The 20040-nt window shown below is 39.1% G+C and overlaps 1 protein-coding gene across 2 annotated transcripts in view; it reads left to right on the forward strand.

The window, feature by feature from the left end:
* The window catches only part of LOC106645921 (receptor-type guanylate cyclase Gyc76C), a 131961-nt gene that overhangs the window by 84685 nt on the left and 27236 nt on the right, over positions 1–20040 (forward strand). For both annotated transcript variants that reach the window (XM_089597831.1, XM_089597832.1), the window contains exon 3: positions 1718–1915. In XM_089597831.1, the coding sequence (XP_089453957.1) occupies positions 1718–1915 (198 nt within the window). The remainder of the gene's footprint in view (positions 1–1717; positions 1916–20040) is intronic.

The following is a 20040-nucleotide window of genomic DNA, read 5'->3' on the forward strand; positions in this document are numbered from 1 at the left end:
AATCTTTATGTTGGTGAGCGTCCCCAACATCTTTTTGTTGTATCGATCGCTTAGCTGTAGATCTAAATTGATTATCACTTTATCTTTACCTAAACTGGTACCATAACTGTGTCTTCAAGTCAGTTTGTTCGTAACAATATTTGCTTACAAATGGGTGTCTTCACTTTTTTCGATGCCTAGTTATTTTACCCTCTACCTATATGCACTTTCAAACTGCTTCTATGACTCCTCTATCATTTTTTTTTTTTCCTCTTTGTACTCACAAGTCTCTGTATTTACACTCAATCGTTGTTTATTTATTGACGAGTCTATGTATATTTTTTTTGTATCAAACTTTATCTCTGCTACTTGGACTGAAAGTAATATGTGTCTCTGACCGGGGGTGACTTTTCAAAAAACACCTAAAACAACACGTGTACGCGCGTGACGGAAGAGACGCAGAAACGATAAGTAGTTGGGCTGAAAATAGAGAGGCGCAAGAAACGGCGATCGAAAACGGGGAGAGCGGGGTATATAGGAGGAACCGGTGGCGCTCCGGCGACTCGATCAAGGATTCCGAGGACGACGCGCGCTCCTTTTTTTCGCGCAACAAACGAGGAACCGCTGGCTCGTACGCGCACACTTTACGCGTATTTTTGGCTAACCGAGGTGTATACCTGCCCACTCGGCGGACGTTACGTTTGCGTCTGTGTTCATTATGCTAATGAGGCTGATGCAGCGGAAGATCGCGACCGGTGTTTTTGTACCATATATATATGACACCATTTAAGCGCTGCTATGATGCATAGTCGTTGCGTGTCCTCGCGTGACACATTGTGTGTCCGAAGTGCAGTAGTGCCGTGAATTATTTATAGGCGTTGTTGGGGCGTTTGGTCATTCGATTGCTTATTGCCAAATTCGGTGGCTCTGGTCTAAAAAAAGGCGATGAGGTGGTTATCTTGTGTAACGAGAGATCGTTGGGACCGAATTATAAGTTAAAAAATTTATACTTGGAGCACTTGCATCAATCCTTAATGATAACGAAATTGGGCCGTGACAAGTCAGGTGGTATAAAAACACGTGAGACGATAGACAGGGTTAATCCTAAGTTAAAAGAGGGATAGAAATGTTGCTAGTTATTCAATCTTCAGTATAACCAGATGCATTTGCATTCATGAGTACTACAAGTCGCAAAAAATCCGAATACATAAGCTCGATGTGTCCCGGTACTCGGTCATGTCCCAATTATTATTTGGCTGATTTATCCAATATGAATTTTCAAAACATAGATAAATCTGATAGTTATTCATCAGACACTAAATAATTACTTTTTCAATACAAATTAACGGGTATACCCGATTGAAAATATAACAAAGACTTATAAAAGAAGAAAAGTGACCGACGATTGGGACATTTCGTCTACTTGAGTGAGCGAGTACTGGGACATCCACTTTACTTGTTTTTTCAAAACTACAGTGTAGTTTTTATTATCATAAAACGTGGTGTTTTTGGTTACCCTGTATTAAGTTTTGTTTTCGATATAAATAAAAGTGAGAATAAAAGAAAAAAAATTGCGCGTCACTCGACTTACGTTAGCTAGTGTATTCGATGATATTGATGATGATGGTGGTGCATGGCGATATTTGTTTCTTACTGTTATTAAAATGCAAAAACAATAAAATGGAAAAAAATAGCATTTATTTAACGGTGCATTTTTCTTCAAATGTTTGTCCAACAGGTAAACGAAGATCAGGACCTACTGCCGAGCGTGAAACTGCAGATGCGATGGAACGACACGAGAGGCGAAACGGTCGAGGCAACGAAGGCGATGATCGACATGATATGCGACGGGGTCGTCGCTTTTTTCGGACCCGAGGGCTCCTGTCACGTCGAAGCCATCGTCGCCCAGTCGCGCAACATACCCATGATCAGTTACGTAAGTAAACCGCACCGACAATGCAACACACCCCACATAAGTATTGCACTCCTTTTCACCCGTTCAATTGTATACACCCCTGAATCCAAAAATTGATGGGAACCCCATTTTCTTTGACCTTAGAAAAATTTGTTGTTTTTTTTTACCAGATAATTCCTATGGATTTTATGGCCGTCCATAAATACGTTTTACGGCGAACGAACAAATTTCAAGAGATCAAGCTAACCAACACAATAGATAAGCTCGTACGTGCGCCTGTATCCCCGGCCGTAGAAATTTTTTCCGCCAAAGTACCTTACTGTGCTCGTTACTTTTATAACAGTGTAATGTATAGGTGTGCATTATCATGGCTATTTATCAAAATGGCTGTAAATGATCCGGTCCCGAGCACGTGCACGTGTAGTTGGTATACATGCATATAAACTCTCGAGACATGAAACTATGTGCTTCCCCGGTCTCTCTGAGTGTACCCGCCTGTATACCTTCCTTTTGCGAACTTTATGTCCCTGCATTTGAGGAGAAATGGGGATTTTTTACGGAATATAAGCGTAAAGTCGCCTCCCACCACTAGTTTATTGCAATATGGAAAAAATCAAGCTTGCCCCGATTCTTCATACCACTCGCGAGTTGGATTCAATCAAGTTTTTTAGGTTATGTCAGCGGGACCCTTGGAAAGCGTACTTTTTCGTTCTATGATAATCTTTTTTAGGGTTTGTGACAATCGATCGACTTGACAATACAATGTTTCCAATCCAATTAAACAAGGCAACCGTACAAACGACATTTAATTGAGATCGATGAAGGCTTAAAAAAAGATTGCCAAAGTGAACAGTAGCAGTTTTTTCAATATTTTTTCAATTTATTTTTGAACTAATAAATTTTCCTGTAATAGGGTTGAAAAAATTGAGAAAAAAATCTAAAAATTATAGTTATCACAAGATAAAGAATCTATCAACTATGATGTAAGAATAAAGATTACTTTCAAGGTAGTAGTATCAAACTGGGCCTCTTTGTTTGTCCTGTTTTTGGAAGTCTTATGATTATTCTAAAAAATTGTCATATTTTTTTTTTTTTGAAAAAGTTTGCACATCAGTGGTTGAAAGCTTCAATATAGACGACTAAAATGTATTTACTGATCAGGAAGAATTTGAAAAAAAACATTCAAAGCGATGATGAAGCGATGACGTATTGTTGGTCATACAACAGCAAAAAATGAAGTCAATCCGTTAAGTGAAGCAAAGACAAAAAAACGAAAGTAAAAACAATGCGTCATGATGGTGTTGACAATCATACTGATAATGATCAAGAGTATAACTCCCTTCGGAGCATTGAAGTTCAATCAATGTGGCAGACAAAAATGATGTTAGTACGTGAAGTAAATAAATTGGGCCAACAACGAGTGTTTGACTCTGTTGAACCTGATTTTTGTCTTGATACAAGTGTCGCTCGAATAAGATAAAAAAAAATATACAAGTGCAAAAAAAAGTTTCAATTTTAGATAAAATATATCATCTACATTCTAACTCTTTGTTAGGTTTAACGTTTGACCCGTACAATATTTTCCCGAATCAAAATTCTACTGAATCCGAACGGTCCAAAGAAGTTACCCATTCATTGACATTAATTTCTGGCCAAATTTATACGACAACAAACATTCAACGCATTCCACGATCGATAATACAATGAGACGTCAAACCTGAAAATATTCTTGTAAACAAAGTCATGTATTGTCAGCACAAGCTGTGCGATTTTAGACTGAGCAGAGTAGAAGGTAAGATGTAAGTATGTCAACGCGTCTCCAAACACTTGTTGGAGCTACTCCAAAAAGGGACTTAACACATATATCTCCAGAGCCTCCACTGGTAGGGGAGAGTCACGCCACCACCAGTAAATCATATGTTCATATAGACATTGGGATTGTGGAAATTTACTCGGGAAGTTCGGTAGAGCCTGTAAATCCAGAATATCTTGCGTTTGGTCTTGGAAGAAGTTTTTTTACACCTGATACGGTGATACGTAAATATATGTATTCATGTCAAATGAAAAATAAAAACGACACAAACATCTCTCGAAGAACGTCTCTTGGAGCTACTCGCCATTGCCTCTGCGATGGTCTCCTTTCACCGACACTCGGCCCTTTTAAATTATGCACTGCGCACGTGTTGTCTTTTTTTTTTTTCGCGTCTTTTGTCTTATCACTCGCTCATCATATACCCAAGTACATACACCCCCGAGGCAGTTTTGACCCGGCAAAAACGTGAGCACCGGTTTCTGATATACTTGCATATTCGCCAAGTGCGTGTATGCGTGGTCATAACGATAGTACCTACTGTGGGGGGGGGCGAGGGGGGCCGTTGATACGGATCAGGGCATTAACTGTGTAAGTATGTATGACACAGCAGTGGCACGTGAGGCCACGTGAGTTACTGTAGATACATACATATATATGCGCCGCATATTGTAGATACCGGGAGAGTTGATAATGGCGAATATGCGTTATACCTATATAATACGTACTCCGATCTCGGTGAAATAAATTTTCGCGTCATTTTTCTTCAATAAGCGGTGTACAGTGTGCTTTTTGGTAGCTCCTGGCTAGTTTTTTTTTTTTTTTTCCAACGTGATGGTCGTTGAAATATACCCATGTGAAAACGAAAGATTGAGTTTAATAATAGGTTTGTTTCACTCTTGCAACGAGACTTACAGATATTTATCGCTTGTTCGTATAAAATAATTATACGACCGCTACCCATTGGGGTTACCATGTAATATTGATTTTTTGGATTCTTTTTCGTACCGGTGGCTGCTCGATTAATCCAAATTTTTCTCATTCTTCGTTTGATCCATCAACTATAGAAATGTTTTAAAAAACATTGTAAGTACATCTCAATCGTATCCTGCAATTTAATAAATGTCTAATGGAATATAATCAATTTGAAATCAGCAGTAATTATCGAAATCGTGCAAAAATGCACAAAAATTTAGATGTTAATAATGAAAGGGCATCGCAACCCTCGTGAAATCGTTCTAGAATTGAAATTAAATTACCTACCTCTTGAGGCAAGCAAGTGTTTACTTATGTTCTCCACATTTATAAATAATAAAATAAAATTTACTTGAATCCCTTACAAAATAAAAAATACCTCAACTAAGTAACTTTTCATGAGATGAAATCATTAAAAGCCCTTTGGAATGATTTTGACCCCTCATTGTGAGGGTGAATAGAGCTCCTCCGAATTAGCCTTTCTCCGATTCGTTTTGCACCGATCCCTCGCGTCGTCTCGTTTGATCGCAACATTACCTCACCCAAGCTGGGAGTGGGGTAACAAACAACGTGTTGGAAAATTACAAAGACCTGTCGGCACAGCTCGGGGGAGTTGAGAGTTCCCGCAAACGTGTACATTATACGCGGCAGAAGAGAGCGTACACACGAGCGAATGAGTTAATCCCAACATAAAGCCCCTTTTAACATCTTGTAAGCAGTCGCTAATCTCGAGGCCTTGAGCGTGTCGGTCTCTCTCTCTCTTCCACGTATACGTCAGCCAATGATTACAGCTCCGCTGATTTTTGTTAATTACGATGTTGTGTTGTCCGAAGCATAATTCCGTCTTTGATTAATCGAAAACTGCCGCGAGAGTGCACGTCTTGTATTTTCTTTTTGTACGTGATAGGATGCGTACGGGGGCGTGGCGATGGAGGCGATTGTTGTTTCAACATGGTTGGCTATCTCTACAAGTATATATAGTCATTTGCTGCTGAACTTCCAACTAAAGAATTGGCCATCTCCTGAATTTTAGAGAGGAGGAAAGCAGCTCATGAGTGGATTTTTAAATTTATTAATTGATTCGATCCTTTGACTTGATCAAAGCTAAAACATTTTTTTTTTTTTTTTTTCCATGAGCATTTTTGAGTAAATGGTATCTCATTCGGACGAATTGTATGTACTTTCCGGAAATGATACACGAAAAATACTTTATGTAAAAAAAGTCATTCCGATGTGAGATGATCTGGAAGTAAATATACTTAAAAAAAAAAAAAAAAGACGATTACTTTCTTCCATTTGGTTGGCCATAGTCACTATTATTCCAATGTATACATTTTGCAGGAAGTTAATATATGCTCTTCAATCAATTGTACCCGTGACATGTTTATATATCCCTTCTTGAGTAAAAATTAAAATTTATATAGTTAACCTTGGGATGCTTGAAGTAATTCGCGTATTTCTGACAGCCAAAGAAAGAAAATCACGTTTCCCCAATAAAAATCATGAAAAGCTCCTTTGTCCGTCCCACGAGCCAATGGAACCAATCCCGCCAATCTCCGACGTTTCATTAGATAACGCGATATCGTCATCCATAACCACGCATATGTATACAAATATATACGATCGAGTTATAAGATCGAGCGAAATTAATTTTCGCGCCTGTCAAACCACTTGTTGAAGCTTGTGTATACACCATCGCACCGAAGCCACGACGATACCGATCTCTCGAGCGCGAGCTCGTTGATTCCTTGTGCTTTTTTTTTTTTTTCTGTTATACCCGACGACCACTCGGAGCGATGATTCGCCACGCGTGCGTGTAACACCTCAATCATACACGCTGAAAGAGGAAAAAAGCTTAAAGAGACACACCTTATCGGGACCAATTTTATGTCCTGTTCAAAGGCTCGCGCGAGCATTTCTGTGTATGCGTGCTTTTATGGTGGGTATATAACCTCTGCATCGTCTTGAGTAACTTTCCTGGGACGTGTATATTATGAAAGGTCCCTCCTCAGCCGGGAAAATATATATATCGCTTACAATCGATTATACACACGCCACGTGGAAATTAATAGAGGCAGCGGACGGCGATGACTGAAGGGGGGAAAAAAATAAATTCCGTCTTATACGTGTACGGGGAGGGCTTGACTCGATAGAGGAAGGATGACTGTACGCTCGTTAAACGCAACTGAGTGTCGGGAGGGGGGATGCTTTAGTAATGTATCGGTATGTATATATACGGTGGTTGAGTGAAGCGAGAGGCCGATTGAAACGATCGATTTTTGTATAGGATATGAAGCAGGTATTATTTATCAATGATTTGAAACAGTTGTTGGAACATTCGTTTTTACAATAACGTCTGATAAACGTCACCGCTGTTTCCTGTACTTCTTCATCTTTCATAAAAATGCATTGACGAACTTTCGATTAATTTTCTGAAATAGATTTTGTATCTATTGACGCGAGGGATCCTTTGTTGCGCTTCCCTGGTTGGATGCGCACGAGGTCTAAGTCCGATTTTTCATGCCGAGGAAGCAATAAACGCCCAAAGTGGGAATAAAAAATTTGAGCCTCGTAAATGGCCCGATGGCAGTAGAAGAGATGCGCGTGGCCAAACTGACGTGAAAATAAATGCTTTTTATTCACCAAATATTGTATTTTTGTTTTATACCGATTTGAATATACATGTATTAATAAGCCCGTTTATTAACGATTGCGCGGTTCATTCATATCAGTAGATTTGGAAAAGAAAAAGTATGGGTTTGAAGCGACAAAAAAAAAAAAAAAAAAAAAATGTATTTGATTATTGTACAAAATTTCACTATTTTAATGGTACTTAAAAAATTCAAATTATCCGCTTTTGATGAAATATACAACACTGGGTGTTGAAAAGAAACGTATCGGCGGCATAGCCAGTGTAGAGAAAGTTTACCTATAAAAATAATAATTATTGAACAATGTAGTGCCGATAAAACGCAAATGGAGGAGCGGGCGCGGGTGAATTTGCATGAAAAGCGCTGATATTCTCCCCTGACCTTCGCGGCGCGAGGAGAGGCTCTCTATTTATAGAAGCCCACCCGAGGAGGCGAGCGCACGGGTGTCTGTATTATATACCTGAGGGAGAGAGGGCTCGCTCGTTCGCTTTCCTCTCCTCTTCTGCCTCGCGGGAGACGCACGCATTTTACCTGGCCTCTCTCTCTCTCTCGCACCTCCGCGATGATGCTCTCTTTTGTCGGGGCTCCTTTTTTTCCGCGCTCACTCATTTACTCCTTTCTTTTTTTTTTTTTTTTTTTTTTTTTTCTTAGGGGGAGAGGGAGACGCTTTCGCTCTCCCTTCGACTCTTTGATCTGCTCGGCCGCGCCGGTTGCCCGCGGGGCTCTAGGATGATCCTGTATTAGGTTTCGGGCTATTTTTAGACTCGCCTTCTGGGAACTCGGGCTCTGCCCCAACGAGTTAATCAGGGATCTCTCGGCGAATGAGACCAACAAAAATCTTTATTTCCTTCCGATAGGGGTATACGTGGAGGTGCCTCCTTTGCTTCTTTTTTTCGGCAGCTCTGATGCGTGTGTATATATTATATTATACCTGCGTCATGGGAAAATGATCCGTGTTTTTAAAGAGTTGTTCTGAAGACTCGTTTTTGGGGTGGGTTGGTACTTTTTTTTTTCAAAATTACCATGTGCACGAGAGCAATGCGACTATGCCTAAACGCGTGTGTTTTTAAATCAAAGTAATAGTAACGGTGTGCACGTGCAATAAAAAATATATGATGTGATAAGTCGTAATACGTTTCTATACGTTAGTAACTATATGTACATTTGCCACTGTGAATTTTCACACGTGCTTTTTTACCACGCAATGCTCCTTGTGAAGGGGATGAGTGACCAAAATTACTTATTTTTCCCTTACCCTACTCCCAACAATGGGAGGCCTCCCGTCCCTTTCCTTGTTCCTTCCCAAAGTGCCGAGTGCCCCAAGTAAGTCCCCAAACGTATGACACTATAATGTAAAAAAAAAAAAACTATGTATATTGTACCCATGTGAGAGCAGATAACTAGCACATGTCAACAATTACTCTAATTGAGCATATTATTTGAGTTACTCCATAAAAAGAAAAAAATGTCCATTGGGGGTTCATTGAAGCCGCAAAAAGCTCTTTGTATGGACGCAACTTGGAAGAAGAAGAAAAAATCCGTAATCATTGAGTGTAACCGAGATGTGGTACGCTTTTTTAAAGCTTTTTCAAGTGTATTTGGCGCGGATCCCGTAATAATATTCAAACAAGCGGAAAACAAGTCATTCTCCGCTGGTTTTATTGCAAATCTCATTGTTTCCTACGAAAAAGGCCCAAATGTCGTAACTCAAAAATTACAAAGCTGGGAAAAAACACTAAACTGATTATCTACCCATTTTGGTGTCCAAACAGCAAAATGATCGTACATCAAAAATATTTTGCGGACGAGCCAGCGCAAAAAGTATCGAAAAACTTTGCTCGAAAAAAAAAGCGTGCTTTTGTCTTTCCAGATCTCTGGTTTTTCAACACATTAAAAAACTTTGTAGTATTTATTGGCTCGTACACTAATTTAGGTTGTAACTAGAGCCAAAAAAAAAAAAAGAACGCGATCGACTACTCGAGCGCTGTCAAAAAAATGAAGTACGCATCTGTCAGAAAAGTGTCTCTCGAACTGTATACCTATCGGCCTCTCGCCCGATGATCGGCAATCGTTACACAACAGTCGCGACAACACGTCCACCGCGTGAGCCCCATCGCTCCACTCGATTAAAAATATCCCACACTCCAGTTACGGGATCTTACCAGCAGTTTTTTGTGCAACTCCATGTAGCTACGCGCCACCAGAGCCGCGAGTATACGCCAAAACGGCGCTATGCCTATGTTTAGACCGAACGCACGCGCTCTCGTCGAAATTATCCGGCTCGGCATGGGAGCGCGCAGGAGTTACGCGAGCTTTTGTAAAAATATACTTGTTTTGCCGAGGCGCTCGGCGAGAGCGCTCCGTGCGCCGTCTATTTTAAGAATCGTCGTCGCACTCTGCACTTCCGCGTTTACTTGGGCGCGCGGAGTTGGGAATTAACGGTCGCATCGGGAGGACTTATCCTTTTTTTCATCGCCGCTCTTGTGGGCTTCGGTGCTTTTTTTTTTCGTTTTTCTCGAGTTTAGCTCACAGCAGCTTCTACCGGCAGAGCTGTGCGTATATATACAGTCTAGGAGCAATTGATCAAAATTACGGGGACGGATTCACACGGTATCCGCGCCGGCTGAGAAAAAAACAATCATCGTCGCGTCGTGCAGAGCAGGAGATCTTTATTGGCTCTGTCGCTGCATCGGCAGACTTGGGCACAATTACTTTATGGATTTTTCAACGTGTGAAGGGAAAATTTTTTCGTTATTTTTTGCTGAAATTTTTCATTCGACACCACTTACGGTACAATATTTGAGCAAAAGTTTTTCATGTGGAAGATTAGTGCAATACATTTGTAAACTGTATTGTTCAGCATTTTAGATAAAACTTTTTAATAATTTGACTCTTTCGAAACTTTTTTTTTTATTTTTGTAAAGCACCGTGTTACAGGTGAAAGTTGAAAAAAAACTTTTCCATCAGAAGTAATGTGTCACGTTTTTAGTAGAAATTTATACTGAGAAAGAATTGAAAAGGTGCCGAAAATACTGACAAATCGTTATGTATATACGAAAAAAAGAAAAAAAAACTCGACGTTGTTTTGTAACAAAGTGAGTTTCCACGCAAGCACGTAATCGATGACTCTATCCCAACACCTATACATCTCACGCACTTAATAATTAATTCACAACCAATGGAGGTTCTGTAATTCATCGGAACGGCAGATAAGCAATTTTGGCTCTTCGCCGAAAACGGGGTAATTTGAGAACGCGCGAGCACATTAATAGATATTCAAACATTACACCCATCGAGCGTGGAATAAAGCAACTTGGTCTCAAGGTGAACGACGCACGCACTTTTTTCATAGCATCATGAATAAGTGAGGTGTAAAGAGAAGCTCGAAATATGTTTATTAGACCAAAATCTCCACTTGGAAAAATTTAGCTCTAGAGTTTTTACCTTTTGTTTTTATACACAATGTAACTCTATAACTCTATGCGAGTGCGACTACTTTTACACTAAATGAAAAAATGCACCAATACGTTTTTCATCAAATTTTTTTTTTATAATCATAGTTGTTTGTCATTCCAGTTGATACCAAAGACTTTACAACAATTCTTGCTTGGCAAAACCAACCAAAAAGTATTTAAAAGTTCTAAATAAGAACAACTTTGTAACGCCTATGTAAATCGTTATTGGCTCATGTCTCAAATTTAAACGTTAGAAATAACAACTATTTTTCAAACGGAACCATATTAATGATCGATTCGTTTGGGAACAAAAGCTCCAAAATATTCATCTGTTACACTTTCAATGAGATAAAAACCCATCACTCGCATACAATTAAAATTACTATTTTGTACGATCCGTTTTACTCACAGATTGTACGAAGAATTTCTTACGATTTTTTTAATCATCATAAGCTCATCTCAAGGTACGTATTTGTATGTGTGTTTGTGGGACTCGCGATCTGGTATATCGCGTGCACTCTCCTGTAGTTCCAATTTATTTGCTTTGCTATAATCAGTATCGTTTAAGCACGTTTTTTTAAAAAAACATCCAAATGCACCATATGACGTAAGTATTATTGATTTTAAGATAAAAGTTGAGCAAGTTCACGTCTACACCCTCAATTAGGATTCAAACAAATAGGATTTTACCGATCACTTGACAGCTTTGTGCATAAAGAAATACACGTGTATACAATACATAGATATACGTGCACGTACATTAAAAGACTATAGTATAAAAAGAAAATTCAACGATTCCTTGAAATTTGAGCTGATTCGGAGTGTCGAATGAAAAAAGGATAAGGCAATGATTAATTTTAGTTTGGCCTCAATTCGATAGGAGCTCGGGAATTCCTTACACGATACACAATCCGATAACTAAAAAAGCTCTAAGGATCTCGAATTGATTTTTTGTCATACAACAGAATAGGATTTTGTAACTACTGTGCAAGCCTTCGTCAGTGCGATAAAAGACTCGCCTCGCGAATTTTCGTAAACCACGAGGACTCCAGAGTACAATCTATATACCTCAGTCGCGTGTTGCGCGCGATACGATTTCGATCGGCTTTGTGAAGTTGAAACAATTTTTTACTTTTCGTATATAATGGCATGGCAACGTCATTTACCAATTATTTTACTTCCTTTGCATCGAGAATGGTAGCTTAGTTGGCTTAGTTGGAAGTGCACTTGAAATGAGTGATGCTCCGATCGAGCCCTACAGTACGTATACCTGATATAGCTTATGCAAGTAAAATTGACGCTAATCGATACTGATATGAGAAGCAAAGCAATGTTGTAGGATCCGTATAATATTATTTTTTTTTTTTTTTTTTTTTTTTTTTTTTGTCTTTTTTTTAACGATTTCAAGCGAACAAACGTTGCATCTTTCCGAAAAGCTTAGCAAAAAAACACTGAGCATCTTTAGCGTCAACGCGGAAAACACGGGACGATCGACGAGCGCAAGCTGGACGGCCCAATTCGAAGCTCGTCTCGCCAGCGCTTACAAACGCCCGACGCTCTTCTCTCAATTAGCCCCTAATTGGCTCGAAGGGATACGGCACGCATTTCCCTCTTCTGCCGCGCTCCTTCTTCTTCTTCTTCTTCTCCATTGTCGTCTTTGCGAGCGATTATTGTTTTGCGCGCCTTTGCTCCGAATACGATGTAATTTATCGTGGCTATTTTTCCACAAGACAATTCAAAAGTCCGCCTTTGTCTTTGGTCCAAGTGTACCGATTGAGCGCGCGGGTGGAGGGATTGGGTTATTGAGACCGAAATGGTAAGCTCCTGGCCCCGATTCCTTTAGCCGGCCAACACAGTGATCGGTAACTCGGTTACGAAACTCACTACCGATTAAATCTCTTTACATGAAAAAAGACTACCTTCCGTCAACGGATTTCCAAAAAAAAATAAAGCTACAATGGTACACTTACGCACGCTCGACTAAAAATAAACGAAAATCGCGCCAACTCATCCGCATTCCTCTTCTGTCTTGCAAAGCGAGGCAGACACGGTCGCGCCCGAGTGTCTCTATCGGCCAACGTTTACCAAGAAAAGTAAGTGTAATGGCTAAATAATTGCGCCGAGCGAGGCACGACGTCACGAGTACGGACGAGAGCTGAGCCGAGAGATTCAGGCAAATGTAACGGCGACGGCACACGTGAGAATTTCGTTACGTCGAGCATCTTTTATTGTTTTGCTTAACTTGATTTTCTATCAGTCGGTGTCGGGATGGATGGGATCCTTGAACCAGGATTTCAAACAAGGATCAAATTACTCTGTCTTACCTTACTCGTCTGTTGCTACTTAATTTTCCAGATGACTAAGTACAATGTAGCATCATTTAAAAAGTTATGAAAAATCTCTTTAAAGGTGTATATATGGATTAGTTTGCGTGCAATCGCGTGTACGATGAAAAACTGTTTTCTACCGTTTACTTCATGAACAAAAAATGGGTACTTTAACAATTTTTTCATAGATTTTTCTTGCGATTGTATTTAACTTGGTGAGTAATGTTTATTACGCTCTTGGTTAGTCAGTTTCTTTCTGTGATTTGATTAATTTGTTTGTACCGCTTGCATTAAAATACGAAAGGATCGTTATATTTGCTCAGTTTTCAGATACGCTTGATATAGCTTTGCAAAAAACCGAAGTCTTGAATCGGTTAGTACCGATTACGATGAGATCTTTGCTTTGCCATCGTGTACCTGGCATTACCCTGTTATTTCGCGCTTGTCGAAAAATAGTCACGCATCATGAAACGCTTGTTCGATTCTTCATTCGCTCTTATAGGTCATGAAAATCGGCTTACCGATCGTTTGATTTACAATCCCACGGGTATGAGTGCTTCATCGAAATAACAAATCAAACATCGGCAAGATTATAAATCAAATTACCATCATGCCTATCGTGAGTTACGAAAAAAAAAAAAGACATCGGCACCACATAGAGACGCGAGCATCGTCTATTTTCTTCATATTCACTCGGCACCGAAATTGAATTTCAAATAAGCAAGTACACGTACATATGTTTTATATGTCTCGAGAAATGCAAATCGCCGGGAGACCCACTTCGCGTGGATTGAAATTTCCTTTCAGACCAATGACAGCAGCCAATTATTCCCGTCTGCCGTCGCTCGATGTCATAACAGACAGACGCAAAGGTTCCGCTCACTCCCGCGCGCTTTTTTTTTCACTTTAAACGGCTGGACGAGCTCGTGGGTCAAAGTATACAATGGTATACAAACAGTAGGGGAAAAAAAAAAAAAAAAAAAAAAAAAAACTACGTGAATCGTCGCCATTGGCACGCGTGTAGTCAAGAGTTATTTTTAATCGCTTTTGACTGCATAGGTAGTATAAACGCGTTGGCGCAGATCCGATGGCAATTTTTTTTCTCTCGTTACTAACATCTTTCGGTGATCTGATCGGTTCGTCCTCAGGAATTCGTTACTTGTACAATATACGATAAAAATTTCGAAGGATCACACTTTTAGCGCAGTTAAAATTTACTGTTTCAAGGGGGTACTGTAGTAAATTGGCGCTGATAAAGTTGATTGCGTTGACACTTTATAACAAAGAATCTCATTCAATACTTTATGTGTTGAAAAATAAAATTTATTTTTTTCATTCGATTACTATTTTCTCAAGCTTGGATTTGTTCTTAAAAGATCTAGTATGTACAGAGTTGACGAAGAAATTTCTGAAAATATTTGATACGTCGAAAGTTGAGAGTACCATTGTTTCCAAGAAAACGTAAATTTTTACACAATGTGTCCAAATGAGTTCGATTTTGTAGTTGAGACCAATACATGCAATAAGCAAGTTAGAAAAAAAATGTCAACGCCTAAACTCCCCTTTGTTCATAGGATAAACTTCTTTGTTATGAAATATCAATAATTATTACGAAAGTGCTTACTTAAAGAAAAGCTCCTTTGACACCCGAAGAACATAGGAGCAAGTATAAAAAATCTCACATATAAATTAGTTTTAAAAAAATTGAGAACCAGAAATGCATAGAAAACCAATATAATCTCATTGCACCTACATTTAAATACAACTTATTAACAACAACTAATGACAATTAATCAGTGATGAAATTCAATGTGTTGAGGTTAAAAACGACCGGCGGCGGTGGAAACCAAAACTCCCTTAATTACATCAAACTTTCTCTCCCTGTCCACTTCCTCCACTGCAAACGGTACACAAGTATAAATTCCGATTATTGAATCCACGTGGTGATTGATTGGTCGCGATTGAATTATCGAGACTGAGATTTGGAGAAGGGTCGCGGCGTCGTTTAAATTGATTGCTTTGCTGTCGCGAAGTACGTACACGAGCGTATATATTATCGAATCAGTATACATTTATTTTTTCAATTTGTCAGAACCCAACGTTATTAGATTCACCGGGCCGCCTGTGTAAAATGGGTGAAGACGATCGTTATCTCCCTCGGGGCAACCTAACCTCTCGACTTTTCATACAGGCATCTTCTTTTTTTTTCTTCCATACCCACATCGCAATGGATTGCCTTGCCCAATCTCCAACATCATAGACTTGTACTACACATGTCGTGGTTATTATTGCTGGCCTCTAAAAAAGCGAAAGGGCTGAGTTGGTGGGGTCAACGATACAGCGACACATGACTGTACAAGGAAAAAATGGGTTAGACATGCGCAAGGGAAAAATTCAAAAAGGCTTACCTCATAATCTGCCGATCTGTATAGTCGGCAGAGCTGTAATTTCTCCCTCCCTCCCCATACTCTCGCTCGTTAGGTCGATCGGTGATGGCTGCTCGACAACTGGAGTCCCGCGCCAATCGCGCATAACAATATTAAAACTGTCTTCTCTCCTCTTGCGTTGAAGTATATATGTATGTTCTGCATGTACTTACTTACATATTAGTGTAACATGCGTGAAAGGAGGAGCAACAGATATGGATCTCGATGGAAATCAAACGCCATTGTACCCACGCTTCCTCAGCGACCCTTCTCAAATAAAAGTGTTTAGTAGTTTTTCTATAAGTACAAATGTTGTATCATTATGTCACATGTTGATGAACCGATAAACTTTTGAAGGTAAAAAAAAATCCTCATTTTTTTGTATAAATTTGCCTTCTGTTGACTGCCTCTTCGTGTATCCTCTTTTTTTATTCATAATATTAATAGGTTATGGTTATGTACGTAACTAAATTTTTTTTAGATGTTTCTTTAACCTAGAGATCTATTGGTTTCGGAAGTACATTCAATTTTAAGATGCAAAAAAGGACATTTTTCGCGGTTTTAATGTCCACTTATAGAATAGAACTATAGATAATGTGGTACGTTTTGGAGTCCTCGGAGTATTTTCAATCTAAATCAGAAAAATAGCAAACGCTTGATGCACCGAAAGCGAATTTAAACAATTTCAAGTTTATCAAGGAATTTAACCATAAATCTAAAAAAAAAATATACGTACTTGAGAAAAATGACCTATTTCTTGGAACCTTCTCAGTTATATTACTAAACAGGTAAATCACACTTCAAATCGACATCCAACTCAACGGTATATATTGTCCACGGACAATACAAAAAAAATATTTTAACAATTAACAGCCCATTCATTTATTACCCGTATATACTCGTTCATAATTTTGCCATTCATACTGTATGATATTAAATAATTAAATTTTATTATTGACTCTTTTGTTTTAAAGTGAATGATGTGTTTCCCAATAAATTTTTTTAATAATCTATAGAATACATTTAACATCTCCAAGACTAAATAATTGTTAAACTACAATTTTTTAAGATAGGAGTTCTATCTTGCATAAGTTCGAATGGTATTTTAAATTACACAAAAGTTGTTCTAATAATCTGTTTATGCGTTACGCTTATATATAAAAAATGTACAAAATCACATGCCTACGTACAAGCTGATTATATTTTAACTACAAAAATTATCTTATTAATAAACCTTCCATCACCCAAAGAATCATGCAAAAAAAATAAAAAATTTTAGGGAGTGGGGTATAAGGGAGGAAACAAAAAAGTACCCACCATAGTTCAAAACGTATACCTAAAAGCCAAATTCGTCGTGATCGTGAGAATTTTCATCTTCTTTCCATGAAACATGCAATGTAAATTACTCACAGCAGTTCCAACCAAAAAATCCCCATGGCAATCATTACCAAAAGTACCCTTTCGCTGACGACGCACATTAGCCACGACCCACCACTCGTATCTCCGTAAAACTCGGTACAAGCAAGTAAAGGTACTGGAGCGGAGTGCGACTCAAAATCCATCTTCATCTGCGCTCTCATAACCTCTCAATCATGTATACACTCTCTCATAATCTGAGCGCGCTGTATCACACCAGTCGAGCAAAAGGGGGGCAAGGGGGGCCGTGACCCTCTGAATGCGCAACTTGTTGGAACTGTTGAAACGGGATCGCGAGAGCGCATGGAGCAGCGGGGCGCTGTAGCTTCTTTACATATAAATATGTATATGTGTGCTGCAGTATTATGTACTTGTATAGTGTACGAAGAGAAGCGAGAGAGAGAGAGAGAGTCACGCAATATTGCAAACGTTAGCTGGCGACTCTATATTTAGAACCGCGACATTAGGCAGCAGATAGCTAAGCTAGTTCTTGCTAGCGAAACTCGCTCCGTACGTGCGGCCGATTACATCTGTAGTCCAGGAGTTTTTGCGGCTGATAATATGGATGTTTGTGTGGTTCCAGTATAGGATTTTTTTTTTTTTTTTTTTTTTTTTTGCTCATTTAGATTTTCCTTGATTCTAGATTTCGAAACTGTTCCCGACACAATTTCATGTTTTTAACGTAATTCAAGTCTTGTACTTTTGTCGTACGAATAGGTATTTCGAATTTTGAACTTGAGATGTTTTATTCACTTTTTTAATCGATGCCTTTCTTCATCGAAATGCCAAAGAATATGAAAAAGCCATTTCCAAGCCCAATAATTGCTTTTTTTCATTTGGTCACGAAAATTGTTGACGATGTTCTTTGCAAGGGTCCATCCCCGAAATTTAGATTCCAGAACAGTGTAGATGTCACCAACCGTTTTCCTCAAAAGATCGTAATTGTTCAATAGGAAATTGCACAAATAAAACTTTTCACCCAATTGTTGAAAATAGCTCTGCTAAAAAATACTCATTTCCCTCGTCCAGCACGCAACTTGTGCAACTTTTAGACATCATGATCTAACAACCGTTAACCTTTTCTCGTTCCTCTCTCTCACGAGCATCAGAAAAATTTCATTGTCCGAACAATCGACTTAACCGTGTGGTATGACATGTGGCGGTACAATTTGTCCATCTCAATCAAAAAAGCCGAGTGTCTTATCCATCTATCATGAGTAGCAGAGGAGAAAGAGATGGAGAAATAAAATTCACAATGAAATACATACATACACACTCTACTTCGTATATACAACGCGGCGCGTTTAATAAAACACGGAGGGAAGAATTAGATAATAAACGCGGGCGCGCGTGCATTAATAATAGCCGCCGTTCGTCACTTGACCCTTGCGTAATCCATATAGATACCGTCGTTGCCGGCTTTTTTCCTCCGCCTCCATCATCCACCTGCCGGAAAATATTTCGCCTCGCGTCAGTCTCTCTCTCTCTCTCTCTCGTGTCTCGCATACCAATGAGCGAGTGAACATTGGATGAAAAAAAAAAAAAATGAAAAGAAAATTACTCGAGTATAACGACACAACGCGTTCACGCGCCAATGGAGATAACATTGTACGGTGTATTCAATAGAGGCGTACTTGTACAGGTCGGGGACGAATTTTTCCCTCCGCGGAAATAAATTACATCATTGTTATCGCAGATTTTGTTTTTCCCCCCTTACGCGTATATACACACATAATATATCCAGAGTCGGCGGAATAAAAAGCCTTGGTCCTTGCCAATCTCTAGGTGTATAATGAAACGACGGACAATTGAACCGTATACAAATAGCCGAGCGCGCGACAAGTCAATAAACTTAATTGCCCGAGTGCCGTCGTCATTGGCCTTTGGAGGATCGTAAAAAAGGTGATGCGCGCGTGTACTGTCGTATCTCGCGCTTCTAACGCGTGGAGTCAAGAGAGTTTTATAGACGGTCTTATAATGCGAGTTGTTGTATGATAAGAGCAAAGCGGCAGAGGTGGTTTGACTCTCTGTCGAAAAAGGGCGCGGTTGCTTGTATACTTATAACAACCTGTGTGCGTCTATTTGTACAAACTTTTTTTTTCTCCATGCGCTTTTGACTTGTTTTTCCGTCCATCGGTGTTGGGATGGATGGAATATTCACACCGATTTTTAGAGTAGCTTAAATACTGTGGTTGACGATGGGATGTACTGTTGTTCATTATTATATAGTAAGGTAATTTCATCTGTCGAAGGCTCGTCTTACCTTACTCGTCTGTTACTACTTGAACTTCTAGTAGATCTAGATCGAAATTGTGACCAAAAAATTTGAAAATAAAAAACAAGCATGAGAAGAAATGAATCAAAGAGTAGAGAAAATAATTTTTTTATCATGCGCGCGATTGATAAAATATAGGGGGAGGTCTCTCCAATACAAGTAACTCGATAACCCGCATATTTTTATCAATTATGCTTATACGATAAAAATATTTCTACTCTTTACTTTGTTAACAAAAGCGTACTTTAATCTTTTCCTTTTTTCTACTAAACGCTATATGAACACCGCCGTGCAATATTATCACGAGTAGTTCACTTTTTGGTTATAAATAGAAGCTCAGTATTCGCGTACATTTTTTTTTTTTTTTTTTTTATTACAAAAATAAAAATAACATGATAATATACGAATGATGCCCCATCACATTAAACTCGAGGTGGTTGTTTGGAAAACGCTGTAAGATATATACAAACTGCAGGTATGCCCGACACGCGCTATACCATGTACGTGCTTGCATGTACATAAATGTATGTACGTATACGTACTTCATTTATATACACGTATAAACACACATCGAAAAAAAAAAAAAAAAAATTTCATAATAGTAGCGGCAAGAGGGTTATTTATAGCCACGGCTATCGGGTCGTGTGTGTCGTCACTGAGCGCGTGAGCGAGATACGCATCGAGTGGTTAAAAATACGGGGGCTATCGCGATTCGATGAAATGTTTATGTTGGATTTATCAGTTTCCGAGTGCTCTAATCGCTCCCTTTTGTATCACAAGCGTCACATGTATATGTACGCCTTTCTAATAC

The sequence above is a fragment of the Copidosoma floridanum genome, unplaced genomic scaffold (assembly GCF_036245765.1).
Source record: "Copidosoma floridanum isolate Cflo_tuat_1 unplaced genomic scaffold, Cflo_Japanese_pri ptg000040l, whole genome shotgun sequence".
Classification (NCBI taxonomy): Eukaryota; Metazoa; Arthropoda; class Insecta; order Hymenoptera; family Encyrtidae; genus Copidosoma; species Copidosoma floridanum.